At 37.3% G+C, this 18,558-nt stretch overlaps 1 protein-coding gene across 1 annotated transcript in view; it reads left to right on the forward strand.

Annotated features, from left to right (window-relative positions):
• The window catches only part of WDFY3 (WD repeat and FYVE domain containing 3), a 341,413-nt gene that overhangs the window by 200,853 nt on the left and 122,002 nt on the right, over positions 1-18,558 (forward strand). The window contains exons 30-34 of the mRNA XM_042782046.1: positions 1,992-2,227; positions 3,639-3,773; positions 6,064-6,243; positions 7,654-7,887; positions 18,102-18,201. Coding sequence (XP_042637980.1) covers positions 1,992-2,227; positions 3,639-3,773; positions 6,064-6,243; positions 7,654-7,887; positions 18,102-18,201 — 885 coding nt within the window. The remainder of the gene's footprint in view (positions 1-1,991; positions 2,228-3,638; positions 3,774-6,063; positions 6,244-7,653; positions 7,888-18,101; positions 18,202-18,558) is intronic.

Here is an 18,558-nt window from a genome sequence, read left to right on the forward strand (position 1 = left end):
AGAAGAACGCAAAAACAAACAACAAAAAAAGGCATTTGGAAGAAATCAGCCATAAGGCATGATGGCCCTCAAGACCAGAAGAACTAGATGGTGCCCGGCTACCAATGCCAGTCACTCAAGAAAGGACCAAATCTGGAGATCCTGGATAGAGTGGGAGGAAAAATGTGGGACAAAATCCAAAAACTCATTAATGACCAGAATTACTGGTCAGAGAAAGTCTGATGAGACCCCTAATACTATGGCCCTGGATACATTCTGTGACTGGAATAAAACTCACCCCAGAGGTTGGCTCTCAGCCCAATAGTTAATAAGATGTACATGCAGACCACTTAACCCAGGATGACACACCCACATACTCTATGGTAATACATCCCGTAGAGCAGTGGACCACAGGGCACCAGAGGACCAACATTCAGGTTGAGGAAATGCAGGACAAACAGGAGTGCATAAATATGCGGGGCACATGTGGAGGGTTACTGGGTAGGAAGGGGAGGAGACTGGTTGGACATGGTAAATTGGGAGTGAAGCTAAATGTACATGTAACGATGAATGTAAAACAAGATTTTAAAATAAAAAAAAGAAAGATGACATAATTTTACGGGTTTCAAAACAGATACCGGGTTCCAAATCCTAGTGACCCCACTCGTTAACTTTATGACTTTGAACAGATCGCATATTTTCTGTTAAAAAAATTGTAATAGTAATTCACTCAGTAGCTCATTGTCTTTCAGAAACGAGATAGTATATAAAAGAGCTTGATAAATTGCTATACAATTTTTCATTAATTAGAAAAGCATGCTTTAGAAGATTAATTCAGTAACTCACACCAAGCAGTTGGTTTGGATAAAATATTTGAAAAGCAACCTAGACATCAATTTCTTTTTTATTATGTTCAGCAGTATCAAGTACTGTATATGTTTACTTTGTCCTAGAAATTAGTTTGAAATATAAATTGCTTCAGAGTGAAAGTCAGTTCTCCTTATTTATTTATTGGTATACAAACTATTCCATGAAAGTTTAGCCATTTGCTGTGAAGAACCCAATATTTGTGTTATGTCCTGAAACTGGTTTTATAGCTGAAGAAATAGGACTGATAGAAGTCTTGACACTGTAAGCCATATTAATAAGCAATGGCCATCTCACAGTAGAGCTAGAGAGGACTGCGGACATTCAGCTCAAGGCCATGGATTACCGCAGCCTCAGTGGGTCTCGCTGCAGGGTAATATTCAACAGCATTAGAGTTCATATTGTGAGGAAAGATTGTTTTATTTATTCATTTTGTCTGGTTTCCAGATTTATAGATAATTTAAGAGTAACTAGAGGTTATCATGATTTTCAGGACAAAATATATTCATGCTATTATAACAATTACATTTTTATTACGTTACATTTTTGTGGCATCTTAAATTTTGACTACATTTTGAATTTTATTTTTTTTTTAGGGAAATGCAAGCAGGAATATGAGAGCTGTCTGAGGACATTGTTTTAATGAGTAGGCTATATCACCTTATGAAGCATTTCCAGGCTCTTACATTTGATTATCTCAAGCTAGGTTTCAAAACATGTATCCTAATAGGCAAGAGCCCTGGTGGTGCACTGGTTTAGCACTCAGCTGTGAACTGAAAAATCGATGATTTAAACCTACCGCTCACTCTGAGGGAGAAAGATGTGACTGTTCCATAAATATTTAAAGCATTGAAAACCCTATGGGACAGTTCTACTCAGTTCTATAATATCATTATGAGTCATAATCAACTTGATAGCAGTGGGTTTGGGTTTGGTTATCCTAATAGACAAGCTTAGTAAAGTCGAACAGTAGAGTAGAACTTTTGACTGTAAATGTAATTCTACACTTGAACAAATCATTGCCTTTAATATGAGTGCTCTGGAGGAGAAATGCCATATATTTTAACCTACTCCCTTCTTTGTTAATGCAGCATGACAATAAATGGTTAATTTTGTACTTATTGTTACATTTCCTCTTCTCTTAGGATTCAATGTGGGCAGGAGTGCCGGTGGAAGATCAACAGTCAGGGAGATTAACCGGGATGCTTGTCATTTTCCTGGTTTTCCAGTTCTTCAGTCATTTCTTCCTAAACACACTAATGTCCCTGCCCTCTATTTTCTCCTCATGGCATTGTTTCTGCAGCAGCCAGTTAGTGAGCTGCCTGAGAACCTGCAGGTCAGTGTGCCTGTCATCAGCAGCCGATGTAAGCAGGGTGGCCAGGTAGGAATTACCTAGTAAGGTATAAGTGTCATTATTTATTCTGAAAAATCACCATAGCATACTGGGTTAATCACAGTAAAACAACTATCACTTCCATCACTTTCTCACATAATAGGGTTTCAGTTGGAATCAAAACATGAATATATCATAGAAAAATTATCCAAAAGAAGTCCTTTGTCCATATTTGGTCCTTTTCTTTTTCTTTCTTTATAGTTTCTCTATGTGATTATTTGGGAGCTCTGGTAGCATAGTGGCTAAAGCACTTGACTGCTAACCAGAAGGCTGGCGGTTCAAACCCACCAGCCACTCCTCGGAAGGAAGGTTGGGCAATCCTACTTCCGTAGTGATACTGCCTCGGAAACCCAAGGAGGGGTCACTATGAGTCGGGGCCAACTCGACGACAAACAACAACATGTGATTATTTATGTGAAAAGATTTTGGATGATATTTTAATGGTGATATAAAGAATTATTTTGATTTCATGACTTTATCTAGAACTATATTTTCATTTTCATGCAATTAAAAACAAAGGGAATGGTTTGTGTACCCCCAAATTGCATGGCTTTGGACTATAAAAACAAATCCTTAGCATAAACTGTGATTAGAAAAATGTTTTTAATTTCTTAATGATAAATAACATCCATGTTAGGAGAACAGTAAGGATTTATGTGGCTTCTAATTTGAAGACAATTGTGGGTATCTATATATAGCTTATATTGTGGCTATAAAAACTTAGGAATTTAACTTAAACTCAGCTGTACTTCCATCATACTACCAAATGCTTTTCAAATCGATTCTAATAGTTCACAGAACTTTACAAGTGAAAACACTGAGTCTAAACCTCCACATTAATCAAGATACAGATTCATGCTTAGCAGAATTTGGTTGGTTTATATAACTTTTCAAAATATACATGACACTAGAGCCATAAAATATCATTACCTAAAATGACTATGAATAAAATTCCTCAAACTGGTTTTTATTTTGCAAGGTCTTATCTATAAGTATTCTAAAATTGAATCAGAACAATCCTGAGGCTAGAAAAAGTTAGTCCAAATTGCTTTTTTAAAAGATTCTGCTTAAAATCATCAGTTGTTTTTTAATTTCATCTCTTGCCTAATTAGCATATATTTTATTTCATTTTGTTTTCCTTTAAAAAAACTAATGTCAAAAATAATGTGTAACATAGGTACCTAAAACAGGATGATACATAGAATTAAACTTTTCTTTATAAATATACATATGACTCGTAGAATATAGGAGGAAGAATGGTAGGTCTCGTTCTCTTCATATTTTCTCACTTTTAAAAGCAAACTGACTTAGTTTCCAAGAAATTTTAGTGTTGAGTTATGAGGGTTTCTACTGAGAAGAGTGAACAGTGGCTAAGCTTTAATCTCTTTCACCTCTGCAGTTTGATTTGGACTCCATTTGGACATTTATCTTTGGAGTTCCCGCCTCTAGTGGAACTGTGGTGTCTTCTATACATAACGTGTGCACAGAAGCTGCTTTTTTATTATTGGGAATGCTCCGCAGCATGCTGAATTCAGTAAGTTCACAGAGATACCAAGACCTATTGTTTTTGTTTTTTAATAGAAGAATCCTTTTATACACAGGCACTTACTGACTACATGATCTTTGGAACCTCAGCATCTCTGTTTTCTTATCTGTAATATAATGAGTGACTGTACAGTGTTTAAGACCATAACTCTTAAGCTCTGCCTGGGTTCAAACCCCACCTTTAATAATTGATACTTGCTAACCATTTGGTAAGGAGCTCTGGTGGTGGCACTAGTTAAGTACTCAGCTGCTAACTGAAAGGTCAGCAGTTTGAGCAAACAAGCTGTTCTGCAGGAGAAAGGTGTGGCAGGCTGCTTCTGTAAACATCACAGCCTTGGAAACCTTATGGGGCAGTTCTACTCTGTTCTGTAGGGTCATAGTGAGCTAGAATCCAGTCAACAGCAATGGGAGCCATTCTGTACCTCAGTTTCCTCATTTATAAAATGCTGATAACTTGATAGAATTTACCTCTTTAGAGTTGTGAGAATTAAGTTATTGCAAACACAAGAGTGCCTTGTATATAATACGTGCTTTACAAGCATTAACTTACTAATGTAGTTGTTGTTGTTGGTTGTTATGTGCCGTCGAGTCGGACCTGACTCATAGCGACCCCTCCTTGGGTTTCCGAGGCAGTACTACGGAAGTAGATTGCTCCATCTTCCTTCCAAGGAGTGGCTGGTGGGCTTGAACTGCCAGCCTTCTGGTTAGCCATCAAGTGCCTTAGGCACTAAGCTACCAAACCTCCTCTAATGTAATTAAATATGTATTACAATAAATACATGTAAAAATCAATATAAATTTAATATATATTATTACTATAATAGATTACAGTAAGTTCCTGGGTAACAAATGTTTGACTTACAGACCACTTGTACTTGCTTTTTAATGTGTAAATTTACCCTCACTTTGGAAAGATTGAACCAAACATATTTGCAAAAATTGTCATAATCACCTTCACTTGCTGCACATGCAGCTTTTAAATCATCAAAAAGCCTTCAGACCTTTCCTTGTACTAAAGTAAGCCTGACTAGGAACTGTGTGCTCTTGTTCCAACTTACCTACAAATTCAACTTAAAGACACACTTAGGAACAAATCTCATTTGGAACTGGGGACTGTATGTATTTAAACTTTTAGTGAATTACATTAAAGATGTAAAGTATTATCAGTGCAAGTTTTATTTATTTATTTTGCTGTTTGAATTGTAGCTTACATATAAAGAACTGACAGAGCAAATGATATAGTATGTATTCCTATCTGTCTTATAGGAATATTGTGAGTAATGATTTGATTTTTTAATATAATTTAGGATCACATTGTAAGAGGAGATAATACCCATTGGATTGCAGATACATGGCAAATCATCAGTCATGATGCCATCTAAGAAAAGAATACTGTGTTGAAATATATTTAAAATATTGAGGATACTTAATTTGTTGCCTCATAAACAAGTACAAAAATAAGTTAAAAGCAAAGTCATTTGCTGGACAGGTAACAAAAGATAGGCATTGTTTACATATATTCCTTTCTTGTTGAGGTTCCCTGGGTGATGCAGATGGCTTGCACTTGACTGCTAACCTAAAGGTTAGGGGTTTGAACACACCCAGTGGTGTCACAGAAGAAAAACTTGGCAGTCTGCTGCCATAAAGGTTATAGGGAAGACAACCCAATGAAGCAGTTCTGCTCTTCGACACACCAGTCAGAATTGACTGGGTGGCAGTGGGTTTGGTTTGTTTTCTTTGGCAGGTACCAGAATATAGATATTATTCAACTATATTCATTATTTATTACTTTTTAATCATCATTATTGTTGTAATTTGTAATCATTAAAAGTATTATTCTCACCATTTTACGTATGACAAACCACGACTCAGAAGAGTGAAATAACGTCCCCATGTTTTATCTTATTCTTTTATTCTCTGGTATAATGGATAAAGGGACAACTTTGATGGTAAGCAACAACTGTTGGCACCAACCATCCTCATGCTGATAATAATGAATAATAAAAGACACTGGCTCCAGTTTGCTGAGCTGTGAGTCTTCCGATTATTAGGCAAACATCTGGTCAGTTTCTAAGGGATTTGTTTTTGTCTTAACTGATTTTTAAACTGGTTTGCATGTATGTTTGTGCACACATGCTTGTTGTCATTTTTGTGATGTAAGAGTTCTGGACCATGAGTATATCCAGGTTTAGGAAAATAGCGAGTAATGTATTTTTTAAGTAATTTTCATTAGTGCTGGTTCTTCTAACATAGTGTTTCGTTTCTTCTGCCCATGACAGCCGTGGCAGTCAGAAGAGGAGGGATCCTGGCTCCGAGAGTACCCTGTGACGCTGATGCAGTTCTTTAGATACTTGTATCACAACGTTCCAGACCTCGCCTCCATGTGGATGAGCCCTGATTTCCTGTGTGCATTAGCAGCCACAGTCTTCCCCTTCAATATTCGCCCTTACTCAGAGATGGTAGGAAAGGGGGAGGAAAATATGTCAAAACTGGAATTAGTCTGTTCCAATGGTTAGCAGACATTTTTGTCTTTTCCATCTTTTAAGCTTCTGACCAAGTTTCAGACTTTCATAACTTTATACACCACCTCTTATGTCACTGTCTGGTGTCTCTAGTTCCCCACACTTTTCCTTCTCCTTTCCCCTGAAGTAACAGTGAACTCTCTTTCCTCTTTTCATATGCCATATTCTTTTAAGTCCTTTGTCAATAATTTTCCCTCTCCAAGTGGTTGTTGATCCATTTCTCATTGTATGTGGTAACAACTATGTGGTTGCAAAATGTTCTTTTCAGGTAACAGTACTCTAATCAGGCCAAATTTATTTCTAGTTTATTTATCTCTAGAATTAGGCATGCGCTGGATTTAATCTTTGCAAGTGATTTGCAGGGTTGATAGTCTTTATAAAAAAATAAAGTATATGTTTGTCCTTTCTTCTGTTCAGTTTTTACTTTTCTTAATTTTGTTTAGCTTTTTTTTTTCTTATTTTATAAGAATAATACAATAGAACATTATTAGACTATAATCATATATTGTACCTGTTCTTCTTTTGTCTTTCAAACCAGGCAACAAAGACAATTACTCCTCCATAGTATTTCAGAATTTCTTGGCATTTCTTCTTATTTCTACCACTTCTTATAGGGGCCTGGAATAAAATTTCCTTCATACTAATTTTTCTTCATGTATAAAGGTGAAATACTCGTTCTAAAATAGAGATGATTTTTTTGGAGAAGGAGAAGTATAGCACATGAGAGTAATACCCCAGCTTAATTATAACTTTAAAATTTACCTTCCCCCTGCCTTTTTTGATAGAAGCTGACCTTTAATAATGTTTCTTCCTTAGTTCCTTGTCAGTGTCTTATAATCTGTCTTCTAGTTTTTCTGTGTCACTTGGCTCATAGTTGGCACTGATTTTATTATTACTTTCTTTTGTTTATTTATTAACCTGAAAAAATTGATCAGCCCTTATGTACTATCATCACGTCAGATCTTTTACATATTTTGACATATCTAACCTCTCAGTAGGCGAATTTCAGATATGCTAACATAAGTAAATTATCTTCATTCATTTTAAGTGCAGTTATCCAACATAAAAATATAACTCATCATAAAGCAAATATATGGTTAGTGGTTGGTCAGTAGTTTATGTTCGAAAGACTATCTGTTGAACAGCCATAACATATGGTACCAGATGACTACCTTGAATCAAGAGTCAAATAAAGCAGAGTGAAATAATATGTTGAGTGCTTCATAGGTGGTGAATGCATAAGTTAAATACTGTTGTTGCTACTACAGTTTTATTTTAAAGAAAGATTATAATAAAAATATCAAATAGATAATGTGATTAGCATATTTTTCAACTTGATTTTGCTAGGTAACTGATCTTGATGATGAAGTTGGATCTCCAGCTGAAGAATTTAAAGCCTTTGCGGCAGACACAGGAATGAACAGGAGCCAATCAGAGTACTGCAATGTGGGCACCAAGACATATCTGACCAACCACCCAGCTAAAAAGTTTGTTTTTGACTTCATGCGGGTCTTAATAATAGACAACCTCTGTCTTACCCCAGCCAGCAAGCAAACACCACTAATTGATCTCTTGTTAGAGGTAAACTCAAAGAAATACATTTATATCTCTGCATTGTTTTTTACAATTAAAACACAAGTAACCAAATAAGTTCTATGCCAAATGCCTTATGATTTTAAATTCTGAGTTGTATAAGCACATCATAAAATGGACTATGGAAAATTTTTACCCCAGATGTGCTGTAGGCTTTATAAATTTGATCTGTTTCCTTTCGTTCCCTCAAGCTTGTCCCTAATTCAGTGCTTTATCCCTCTTTCCCTAGATCAAGCATCACCAAACATTGTTCTGTAAAGGGCCAGATAATAAATATTTTAGGCTTTGTGAGTCATACAGTCTCTGTCACAACTGTTCAGCTCTGCCATTGTAGCTAGAATGCAGCCTTACATAGTACAAAATGAATTAGCATGGCTATGTTCCAATAAAACTTTATCTGCAAAAACAGGTAGCAGGCTGGATTTGGTCTATGAGCCATAGTCAGTCAACCCCTTCCCTAAACATTTACACTGGCATGGTCTTCATATCATTTTAATTCCCTACTTCAGTCTCCTTTACATATCATAGCCAGGTACCAACTGCAGTTTATTACTCTTATACCCTGCAAATTAACACATGGAGTTTTGCAGATAGTAGGTAAAATCCCAGAAATAAAAGAACCCAATTTTCCCTTACAAACTTTGATTTTAATTTTTCAGAATCAAAAGTTATTCTTTGCCTTTTAACACATATATGTGTAGGATACAACTTTAAACATTAAGATATTTATGAAACATTCTTTAAAAAAATTTAAAGAATTTTAAGAATATATTACAATATATCTTAATTGGGAGCTCTGGTAGCGTAGTACCTAAGCACTTAACTGCTAACCAGAAGGCTGGCGGTTCAAACCCAACAGCCACTCCTTGGATGGAAGGTTGGGTGATCTATTTCCATAGTGATATTGCCTCGGAAACCCAAGGAGGGGTCGCTATGAGTCTGTTCTGACTCGACAGCACATAACAACAAAAACAAGATGTTCAGTATGCACTTAGTCAATTTCTCCCAAGGCCGCACACTCCTAGGTTGCCTGACCATTCTCCTGATAAGCTATATGAATCAGCTGATGCATCAGAGAATAAGCATAACTTAAAGACTTAAATTGCTTCAGTACTGCCTCTAGAAATTGGCCATCCCTGAAAATCATAGCGATCTCAAGAGGAAATGAAAGATTACAGAGAGGAAATTTAAATATATACTTAGTTGCCTATGGATTCATGTTCTTTTGACCAATTCATGTAAACAAGTATCAAGCAGTTATGTGCCAGGGCCTCTGAAAATACCACCTTCTACGAGAGAGTCAGGCTGTGTTGAAGACCGGGCAAGGATCTCTACTTTTCTATCTGAGGGTCTTCAGCCTTTTCTCAGCAGTTCTACTAGACCACAGCTTTCTCTGCTCCCTCTAGTGGCTAATCAGTTAACTTTTTCATTGCAGCCTTAGAACCACCACAGATTTATCTTATTCATGTAAACATACCTGTCTCACTTTGATCACTTCAAAGAAATTACTAATGTACTTTAGTTAGTTACCAGTGATGCTAAGCATTTTAACCATGACCAAAGTACTTGATGCTGGCACAAAAATAATCAGTTCCATCACTAATCTATGTGGAAAATAAGAGATGAATGTCTGTATCCAATGTTGGCATTTTCAGATTTTTAGCAATTTTAAGAGCTAATTAACCATGGCTGATTGATAGTTACCTTTTTATTTTGGTCTTCTGTATTATTTGATAGAGAGAATTTTATGTATAACATGTATTAACCTTAAGATAATGTTCTGATTTTCAAGGGCATTAATTTGCCAGGGCAGTGGAATTATGCCTGATTGTACTTGGGAGTTGGGAGTGGAAGACTTATACATCAGGGAGAAGCAGGAAGTGTCAGGATTATAGCTCTCAGATAGATTATAAATGCTTTAAAGCTAGACACCAAGTTTCTTGTATCTTTTATCTCTCATATCATTTAGCATAGTGTTTTAGTGTGTTCTGAAGGTATTTTTAAATCATTTAGCTGGTAACTACCTCTCTGGTAAAATTATATATATAATTAAGAAGCCTTTATTCTTGAAGAGATTCAAGAAGAGAAAGATCCTCGATAATTCCCATTTACCTGCGTGAAGGAAAGGGCGTAAACCAGCTGATACTCACTTTGATGAACCTGAACCAGGCTTCCATCAGTCTTACGATTATTAGAATTTAATGATGAGAGTATCTACACATTTAATTATGTGCACAAAAGAAGATGTGAGATTATCTTCATTGTCGTCGTTAGGTGTCTTCGAGTCACTTCTGACTCATAGCGACCCTCTGTACCACATGGTGAAACACTGCCCGGTCCTGCACCACCCTCACAGTCCTTGCTGTGCTTGAGCCCATTGTTGCAGCCACTGTGTCAGTCCATCTCATTGAAGGGCTTCACCTTATATTGACCCCCTACTTTATGAAGCATTCAGAAGTGGGTGGCCCGTGCTTCTTCCCAGTCTGTCTCACTCTGGAAGCACTGCTGAAACCTGTCCATCATGGGTCTGCTGGTATTTGAAATACCAGCGGCATATCCTCCAGTCTCACAGTAACACACAAGACACCAGATATAACAAACTGACAGACAACTGGTGGATTATCTTTATTAGTAGTGTATAAAAAGAAAAGACTCCTTCATATAGACTGGGTTGAGTGTGATATCAAGGCCAAATGCAAGCAAGGCAGGTGGTGTAACAGAAAGAGCTTGGGTTTTAGAGGGAGAAATTCTGACTTCACTGAGCTAAATTCACTCCCTGGAGCAGGGGATGATATCTTTTACCACCCCTGTAAGGTTGTTGTGAGGGATAAATATATAAGTCACCCAGCAGAAACTATTTTGAGGAATGAAATAATGCACTGGTTATAACAGTGACCTTGACCAAGTACAGTTCTCTTCACTCCTTACTTTTTAGCCATCTGTAAAATGATGTAAAATAGTACCTGTCTCTAAGTGTTATTTTGAAGATTAAATAAAGTGATGCATATAAGATTCATGACAACAGTGCCTGACATGTAAGACATTCTCTAAAAATGGATTAAGTGGCCTGTGTTTGCTTATTTAAAGGTAGCTGGTGATTTCTCCCAGCTCCCATTCCTTACTGCCCTCTTCTCTCCCCACCAGCCTTCCTGTTGTTGTTGGGTGCTGTTGAGTGGGCGCCAATTCATAGTAACCCTATGTACAACAGAATGAAACACTGCCTGGTTGGGTGCCATCCTCAGAATCCTCGCTATACCTCAGTCCATGATTGCAGTCACTGTGTCAGTCCACCTTGTTGAGGGTCTTCCCCTTTTGCACTGACCCACCACTTTATCAAGCATGATATCCTTTTCCAGGGAATGATCCCTTCTGACAATGTGACCAAACTAGGTCAGATGAAGTCTAGCCATTCTCACTTCCAAGGAGCATTCCGGCTGCACTTCTTCCAAACAGACCTATTAGTTTTCCTGGTAGTCCGTGGTACTTTCAGTATTCTTTGCCAGCACCACAACAGCATGAACTCTTCTTCCATCTTCTTTACTCTTTTTCAGCTCTCACAGGGATGTGAGTTGATTGAGAATACCGTGGCTTGGGTTAGGCACACCTTAGTCTTCAGAGAGACATCTTTGCTCTTCAGCACTTTAAAGAGGCTTTTGCAGCAGCTCTGCCCAGTGCAATACATTGTCTGATGTCTTGACTGCCGCTTCCATTGGTGTTGATTGTGCATCCAGGTCGTATGGAATCATTGTCAACTTCAGTCTTTTCTCCATTTATCATGATGCTGCTTTTTGATCCAGTTTTGAGGATTTTTGTTTTCTTTATGTTGAGGTGCAATCCATACTGGAGACTGTACTCTTTGATCTTCATCAGTAAGTGCTTCAAGTCATCTTCACTTTCAGCAAGCAAGATTGTGTTATCTGGATATTGCAGGTTGTTAACAAGTCTTCCTCCAATCCAGATGATGCATTCTTCTTCATGTAGTCCAGCTTCTTGGATTATTTGTTTAGCATACAGATTGGATAATTATGGTGAAAAGATGCAACCTTGACACACACTCTTCCTGATTTTCAACCATATAGTATCTCATTGTTCTGTTCAAATGACAGCCTCCTGGTCTAGGTACAGGCTTTTCATTAGCACAATTAATGTTCTGAAATTCCTTTTCTTCTCAATGATATCCATAATTTGTTATGATCCACACAAATACTTTTGCGTAGTCAATAAAACACAAACATCTTTCTATTCTTTGCTTTCAGCCAAGATCCATCTGACATCACCAGAGATAGCCTTCATTTCACATTCTCTTCTGAATCCAGCTTGTATTTCTGAAAGTTTTCTACCAATATACTGCTGCAAGCATTTTTGAATCATCTTCAGAAAAATTTTACTTGTGTGTGATATTAATGATATTGTTTGATAATTTCCACATTCTGTTGGATCACATTTCTTTGGAATGGGGACAAATGTGGATCTCTTCCAATTAGTTGGCCAGGAAGCTGTCTTCCAAGTTTCTTGGCATAGACAAGTAAGTGCCTCCAGTGTGGTATCCATTTGTTGAAACATCTCAGTGGGTGTTCTGTCAATTCCTGGAGCCTTGATTTTCACTAGTTTCTTCAGTGCAGGTTTGACTTCTTCCTTCAGTACCACTGTTTTTGCTTATATGTCATCCCCTGAAATAGATAGATGAACACAGACCAATTCTTTTTGGTACAGTGACTTTCTGTATTCCTTCCCCCTTCTTTTTACGTTTCCTACACCATTCAATATTTTGCCCATAGAATCTTTCAATATTGCAACTCGAGGTTTGAATTTTTTCTTCAGTTCTTTCAGTTTGAGAAATGCCGAGTATGTTCTACCCTTCTGGTTTTCTAACTCCAGGTCTTTGCATATCTCATTCTAATAATTGACTTTTGTCTTCTTGAACTACCCTTTGAAATCTTGTGTTCCACTATTTTACCTTGTCATCTTTTCCATTTACGTTAGCAACTCTCCATTCAAGAGCAAATTTCAGAGTCTCTTCTAATATCCATTTTGGTCTTTTCTTCCTTGCCTGTCTTTTAATGATCTTTTTACTTTCTTAATATATGATGTTCTTGATATCATCCCACAATTCGTCTAGTTTTTAGTCATTGATGTTCAGTGCATCAGATCTGTTTTGATGGTTATCTGATGGTCTCTGAATTCAGGAGGGATATAAGCAAGGTCGTATTTTGTCTTGTGTGGACTTGTTTTAATTGTCTTCAGCTTCAACCTGAACTTATATTTGAGCAGTTGATGATCTGTTCCACAGTTAGCTCCTGGCCTTGTTTTGGCTGAAGATACTGATCTTCTCCATCACTTCTTTCCACAGATATAGTCAGGCTGATTTCTGTATAGTCCATCTGATGAGGTCCACGTGTATAGCCATCATTTCTGTTGAAAAAAGGTATTTGCAATGAATAAGGTATTGGTCTTGCAAAATTCTATCATGTGATCTCTGGTGTTATTTCTATCATCAAGGCCATAGTTTCCTACTACCAGTGGTTCTTTTTTGTTTCCAATTTTTGCAGTCCAGTCACCAGTGATAATAACACATCTTGATTGTATGTTTGGTTAATTTCTGCAGGAGGTGGTAAAAATTTTTAGTTTCTTCGTCTTTGTCTTTAGTGGTTGATGGGTCAATTTGAGTAGTGGTTGTATTAACTAGTCTTCCTTATAGGCGAGTGCATATTATCCTATCACTGACAGCATTGTACTTCAGGATAAATACTGAAACGTTCTTTGTGATGATAAGTGAGATGCCATTCCTCTTCAGTATGTGATTCCCAGCATAGTAGATCGTATGGTTGTCTCATTCAAAATGGCCAAAACCAGTCCATTTCAGCTTACTAATGCCTGGGGTACCAATCTTTGTGGGTTCCATTTAATTTTTGACAACTTAAAATTTTCCTACATTCATGCTTCATTCATTCTTCATTCTGATTATTAATGGCTGGTTCAAGCCCTTTCCTCCCATTTTCATGACCCATCAGCATGGAGGTTTGAAAATTTACTCCATCCACATTATTAAAGTCAACTCTACAATGAGGAAGCAGCTCTTCCCCAGGTGTATTTTGAATGCCTTCTGATCTGAGGGGCTCTTCTTCTGGCACTATATTCGACAATGTTTCGGGGCTATTATAAAGTTTCCCAGAAATACATTAGACAGTATTTCACTGCTATTCATAAGGTTTCACTGGCCAATTCTTTGAGAAGTAAATGGCCCCTTCTTCTGAGTCTATCTTAGTCTGGAAGCACCACTGAAACCTGTCCACCATTGGTAACTTTGCTATTGTTGTTGTTATGTGCCATCAAGTCGTCTCCAACTCATAGCAACCCCTCCTTGGGTTTCCGAGGCAGTATCACTACGGAAGTAAATTCCCCAGTCTTCCTTCCAAGGAGTGGCTGGTGGGTTTGAACCACCAACCTTCTGGTTAGCAGTCAAGTGCTTTAGGCACTATACCACCAGAGCTCCCCTGCTAGTATTTGAAATACCAGTAATAGTAGCATAGTGCCTAAGGCACTTGATAGCTAACCAGAAGGCTGGAGGTTCAAACCCACCAGTCACTCCTCGGAAGGAAGGTTGGGAAATCTACTTCCGTAACGATACCACCTCAGAAACCCAAGGAGGGGTTGCTATGAGTTGGGTCCAACTTGATGGCACATAATAACATCAACAGTAGCCTCCAGCCTCACAGCAACTTGCAAGCCACCACAGTACAACAAACTGACACACAAGTGGTGGGCCAGGCTTCCTATGAAGGGCTAAATGAATTTGCTGCCCATAACAGCCAGAGTAGCAGTAGAAAGAAAGTACATGAGAGCATATTACCTAGAAGTAAAAGTGATTAAATTAAAGGGACTAAGTTGGAGTACTTGCTTTTCTGATACCATAAGCAACTTTCTGTGGTCTTAGGCCTTTCCTGTATTCTGTTTCAACTGTCTTCTAAAAGTCACACACACACACCCATTGTCATACATCAGAGTGAAACTCACCCTCAGTGACTGAAGGAAAACAAGTAGGCAAAACACTCACAAAAGAAAAATAACTCTGGGAGGAGAAATTAGTCAAGGGGAAGATAGCAGTCATAATAAAGCAGCTCAAAATCTACTTCTTTAAAGAATTTCGACCTTTTACAGAAACAGAGTAGAATACAGAGAGAGGTCCTTCCACGTAGAGCTCAGTGCTCTCACCCGTGGGCAGCAGACATCCGAGTGCTGTCTAGCCTGTGTGTGACATGAAGATTCTGTGTGATGTCCCTGGGCCTTTAGCAGGAGACTAGGTCATGGAAGCCTGGAGATACTGACTGGCTTCATTGTTGTTACCAGAAAAACTGATCTGAGAGCCAGAGGCCAGAGCATCATTTTGCACTGACCGCATCCTAATTGACTGTGGGCCAATCAGAGTTATCTGAAAGATTGATAAAGAGATTGTGTGCTGAGTACTACCAAGATCTCTTGTATGTGTAATTGCCAACTTCAATATGGAGGTTTTAGTAGGGCAGGAAGAGTATAATATAGCAGGAAAGGTTGTGGACTTTGACATCAAAGAAACAGGTTTGAATCCTAGTTGTGACTTAACCAATTGACTTAACCTCTCTAAGCCTCGATTATCTATAAAATGGGAATAATAGTATCTACTTCACAAGGATATTTTTAGGATTAACTAAGATGTATATAAAACCTACCACATAATAGTACTTCAATGAACTGTTTTTTAAAAAATGCTTCAGAGATAACTACTCATGTATGCATTTGTAAAATCTTAAGTGCTTTGAAAGTTAGAGTACTTTAAATCTAAGCAGGAACATATGAACTAACCAGGTAGGGCCAACAGCAATGTAGATTCTCAGTCTTGATTACTCGTGTAGCACCCTCCAAACCAAACCCACTGCCATCAAGTTGATTCTGATCCATAATGACCCCACAGAGAACAGCACTACAGGGTTTTCAAGGCTTTAAATCTTCACAAAAGCAGATCACCTCAACTTTTTCCCATGGAGAAGCTGGTAGGTTCTAACTGTTGACCTTTTGATTAGCAGCCAAATGTACTAGCATCTTCAGTGAGGTGAATTAGAGAATTGCCCATTGATAACTGAATCTGTCGAAAATTCCTCTGGACAAGAAATAATTTTTTTTTTAATTAAATAAAAATATCATTTACTGAGTAAATGCCTTCTCTTTTTTTTGTAGTCATGTGTTACTCTGTTTAATAGGCTTCCAACTCTTTGTCTATTGAAGACTTGATAGACCGTACACATTATTACTTAACCCATTACACACCTTGAGAGTAATATAATAATGAAGGAATATCGTTGACTTCAGAAGAGAACCTTAGTCTTTAGTAAATTCTGTTGATCACTCAAGTTATTTGATAAAATGGTCTCTGATCTCATTATAATGAATCCTCATAGTTCTGTCCCTTAAAAGTTCTTACTTTTTCTTCAGTTTTTAGGGATGGTAATCCTGATATCATGAAGAATAAACAGACCTTGAACACAGTTCTCCTGTTGAGCATTGTATTAATCTCTTTCATCTAAAGAGATTAATAATAATCTATGCAGATTAAAAACAACGTGAAGCATCCTTCACTTTTGAAGGATGCTTTTCACACTTTTCACTTCACTTTCAGGTTTACTTTGATGCCAAACCAGGGCTAGGCACTGGTATTCCTTTACCTGTTAGTTGACTCATATTACCATTTAAAACAAATATGTCATGATGCAAAAGGAAAACATTCTTTACAACTTTGGTTTAGCTGTTGAGTTTTGAATCCTTAGATTAACATAAGTAGGACTGGTGACTTAAAGCATATGGCTCCTAACCAAAAAGATGAGCAGTTCAAACACACCAGCTGCTCCACAGAAGAAAGATGAAGCAGTCTGCTTCTGTAAAGATTTACAGCCATGGAAACCTTGTGGGACAGTTCTATTCTGCCCTATAGGGTCATTATGAGTCAAAATCGATTCAGTGGCAGGTTATGTTTAATTTCAATAGAGAACTCAATTTTAATGGCCTTTGGAACCCTTATCAGTACCACTTTGGACATCATAATAATAAAAAGAAATAACTTAAAAATGGAGCAGATTTTCATTGTAAATGCATAAAACAGAACAGTGTTTCTTGAGCCCACTTTTGCAACATGGCTATAAATAGTCCTGGACACTTTCCATGCAAGGATAAGTAGATTCTTCAATTTCACTTGCAAAGAACCAACACTATGCCTGTATCTCAATCATACAGATCACTTTTAAGAAATAACTTTATGTCAGTTTGTTGAATAATAAGAGATCTGCTTTTATCAAAAGCCTGGCTAAAACTATTGGCATTTCACAAGCATGACAGAAGAGCCTTCCTGCCTTTCATCTCTCTGTGCCCCATGATTTGCCAGCTATCGAGTTACGTACTTGAAAGTTATGCACCTAGATTATATTACTCTAATTGCCTGTAGAAATGCTGGCAGAAGACTGTAGTTTAACTTTGTGCCCTAAGCTTTTATTCCAGATCATTTTAAAAATCATCTTTGTGCTTTGTAAAACTTTTATCAAAGACACCACTTACAGGGTTGTTCACTGTTCTCTTTATAAAAACCCACAGAGACAATTCCTGTCAGAACAGTTTTAGAAAACAGACATCCCTCTTGACCATCTAGAATGTTTCCTTTCAGAGATAATAAAAATTTTATAATCCATATTCCTTATTTTTCTTCTTCTCCTTCCTTCTTGGCAACTAGCAAGCTCAGTGCTAACTTGTGTGTTGAATTAGTTTTTTGTTACCAATATTTCCCCACCCCCCCCTTGACTTACCCACTTATTAGAATCTTAAGCTTTTACGTTTAATGGCTTTCTGATTTATTTTATCTGTCTTATTATAAACCACTAGATCTTTCTTGGAAGTAAGTGAGGTATAATAATAGATTATCAAATATTTATTAAATACTTACAATGTTTAGAATACTATTTTGGGAGGAAGGAAAGTGATATTTCATCTTAAATTTAAAAAAATTTTATGGTCAGAAAAATAAGAGAAATGTTATATGCATATACATTATACCACTCTTGGTGTCGTATTTGATTATTTGCCAGTAAGCTTTTTTTTTTTTTTTATCTTTTGGATACATTTGGTAACTGGTTTAGTCCTTTGTTTAGTTGGTTCTGTTACTAATTCTGAATTTTACTGATCAGGCTTCCCCTGAAAGATCTACAAGAACTCAGCAAAAAGAATTCCAGACTTACATTTTGGATAGTGTGATGGACCATTTGCTTGCGGCTGATGTATTACTGGGTAATTCTGTGTTTTAATTCTTATTTTTTAAAAGTACCTGTAATCACTCTTCTTCCCTATCTAAACCCATCATCTACTTTCTGATATCATTTCTTTCTGTCTCTTTCTGTGCATTTTCCCATCTTACTCGTATATTCTCTGTATAAAAAAAGACCCATCCAGCTCTTTCCTTTGAATGTAAGATAAAAGATTCAGCAGCTGGAAGTACTTATGGTGTACACATGTTGTTGTTGTTGTTGTTATGTGCCATCGAGTTGGACCCAACTCATAGCGACCCCTCCTTGGGTTTCCGAGGCAGTATCACTACGGAAGTAGATTGCCTCATCTTCCTTCCGAGGAGTGACTGGTGGACATATC

Source organism: Orycteropus afer, unplaced genomic scaffold, assembly GCF_000298275.1.
Source record: "Orycteropus afer afer isolate SDZICR_OR568_19922 unplaced genomic scaffold, OryAfe1.0 scaffold00227, whole genome shotgun sequence".
Classification (NCBI taxonomy): domain Eukaryota; kingdom Metazoa; phylum Chordata; class Mammalia; order Tubulidentata; family Orycteropodidae; genus Orycteropus; species Orycteropus afer.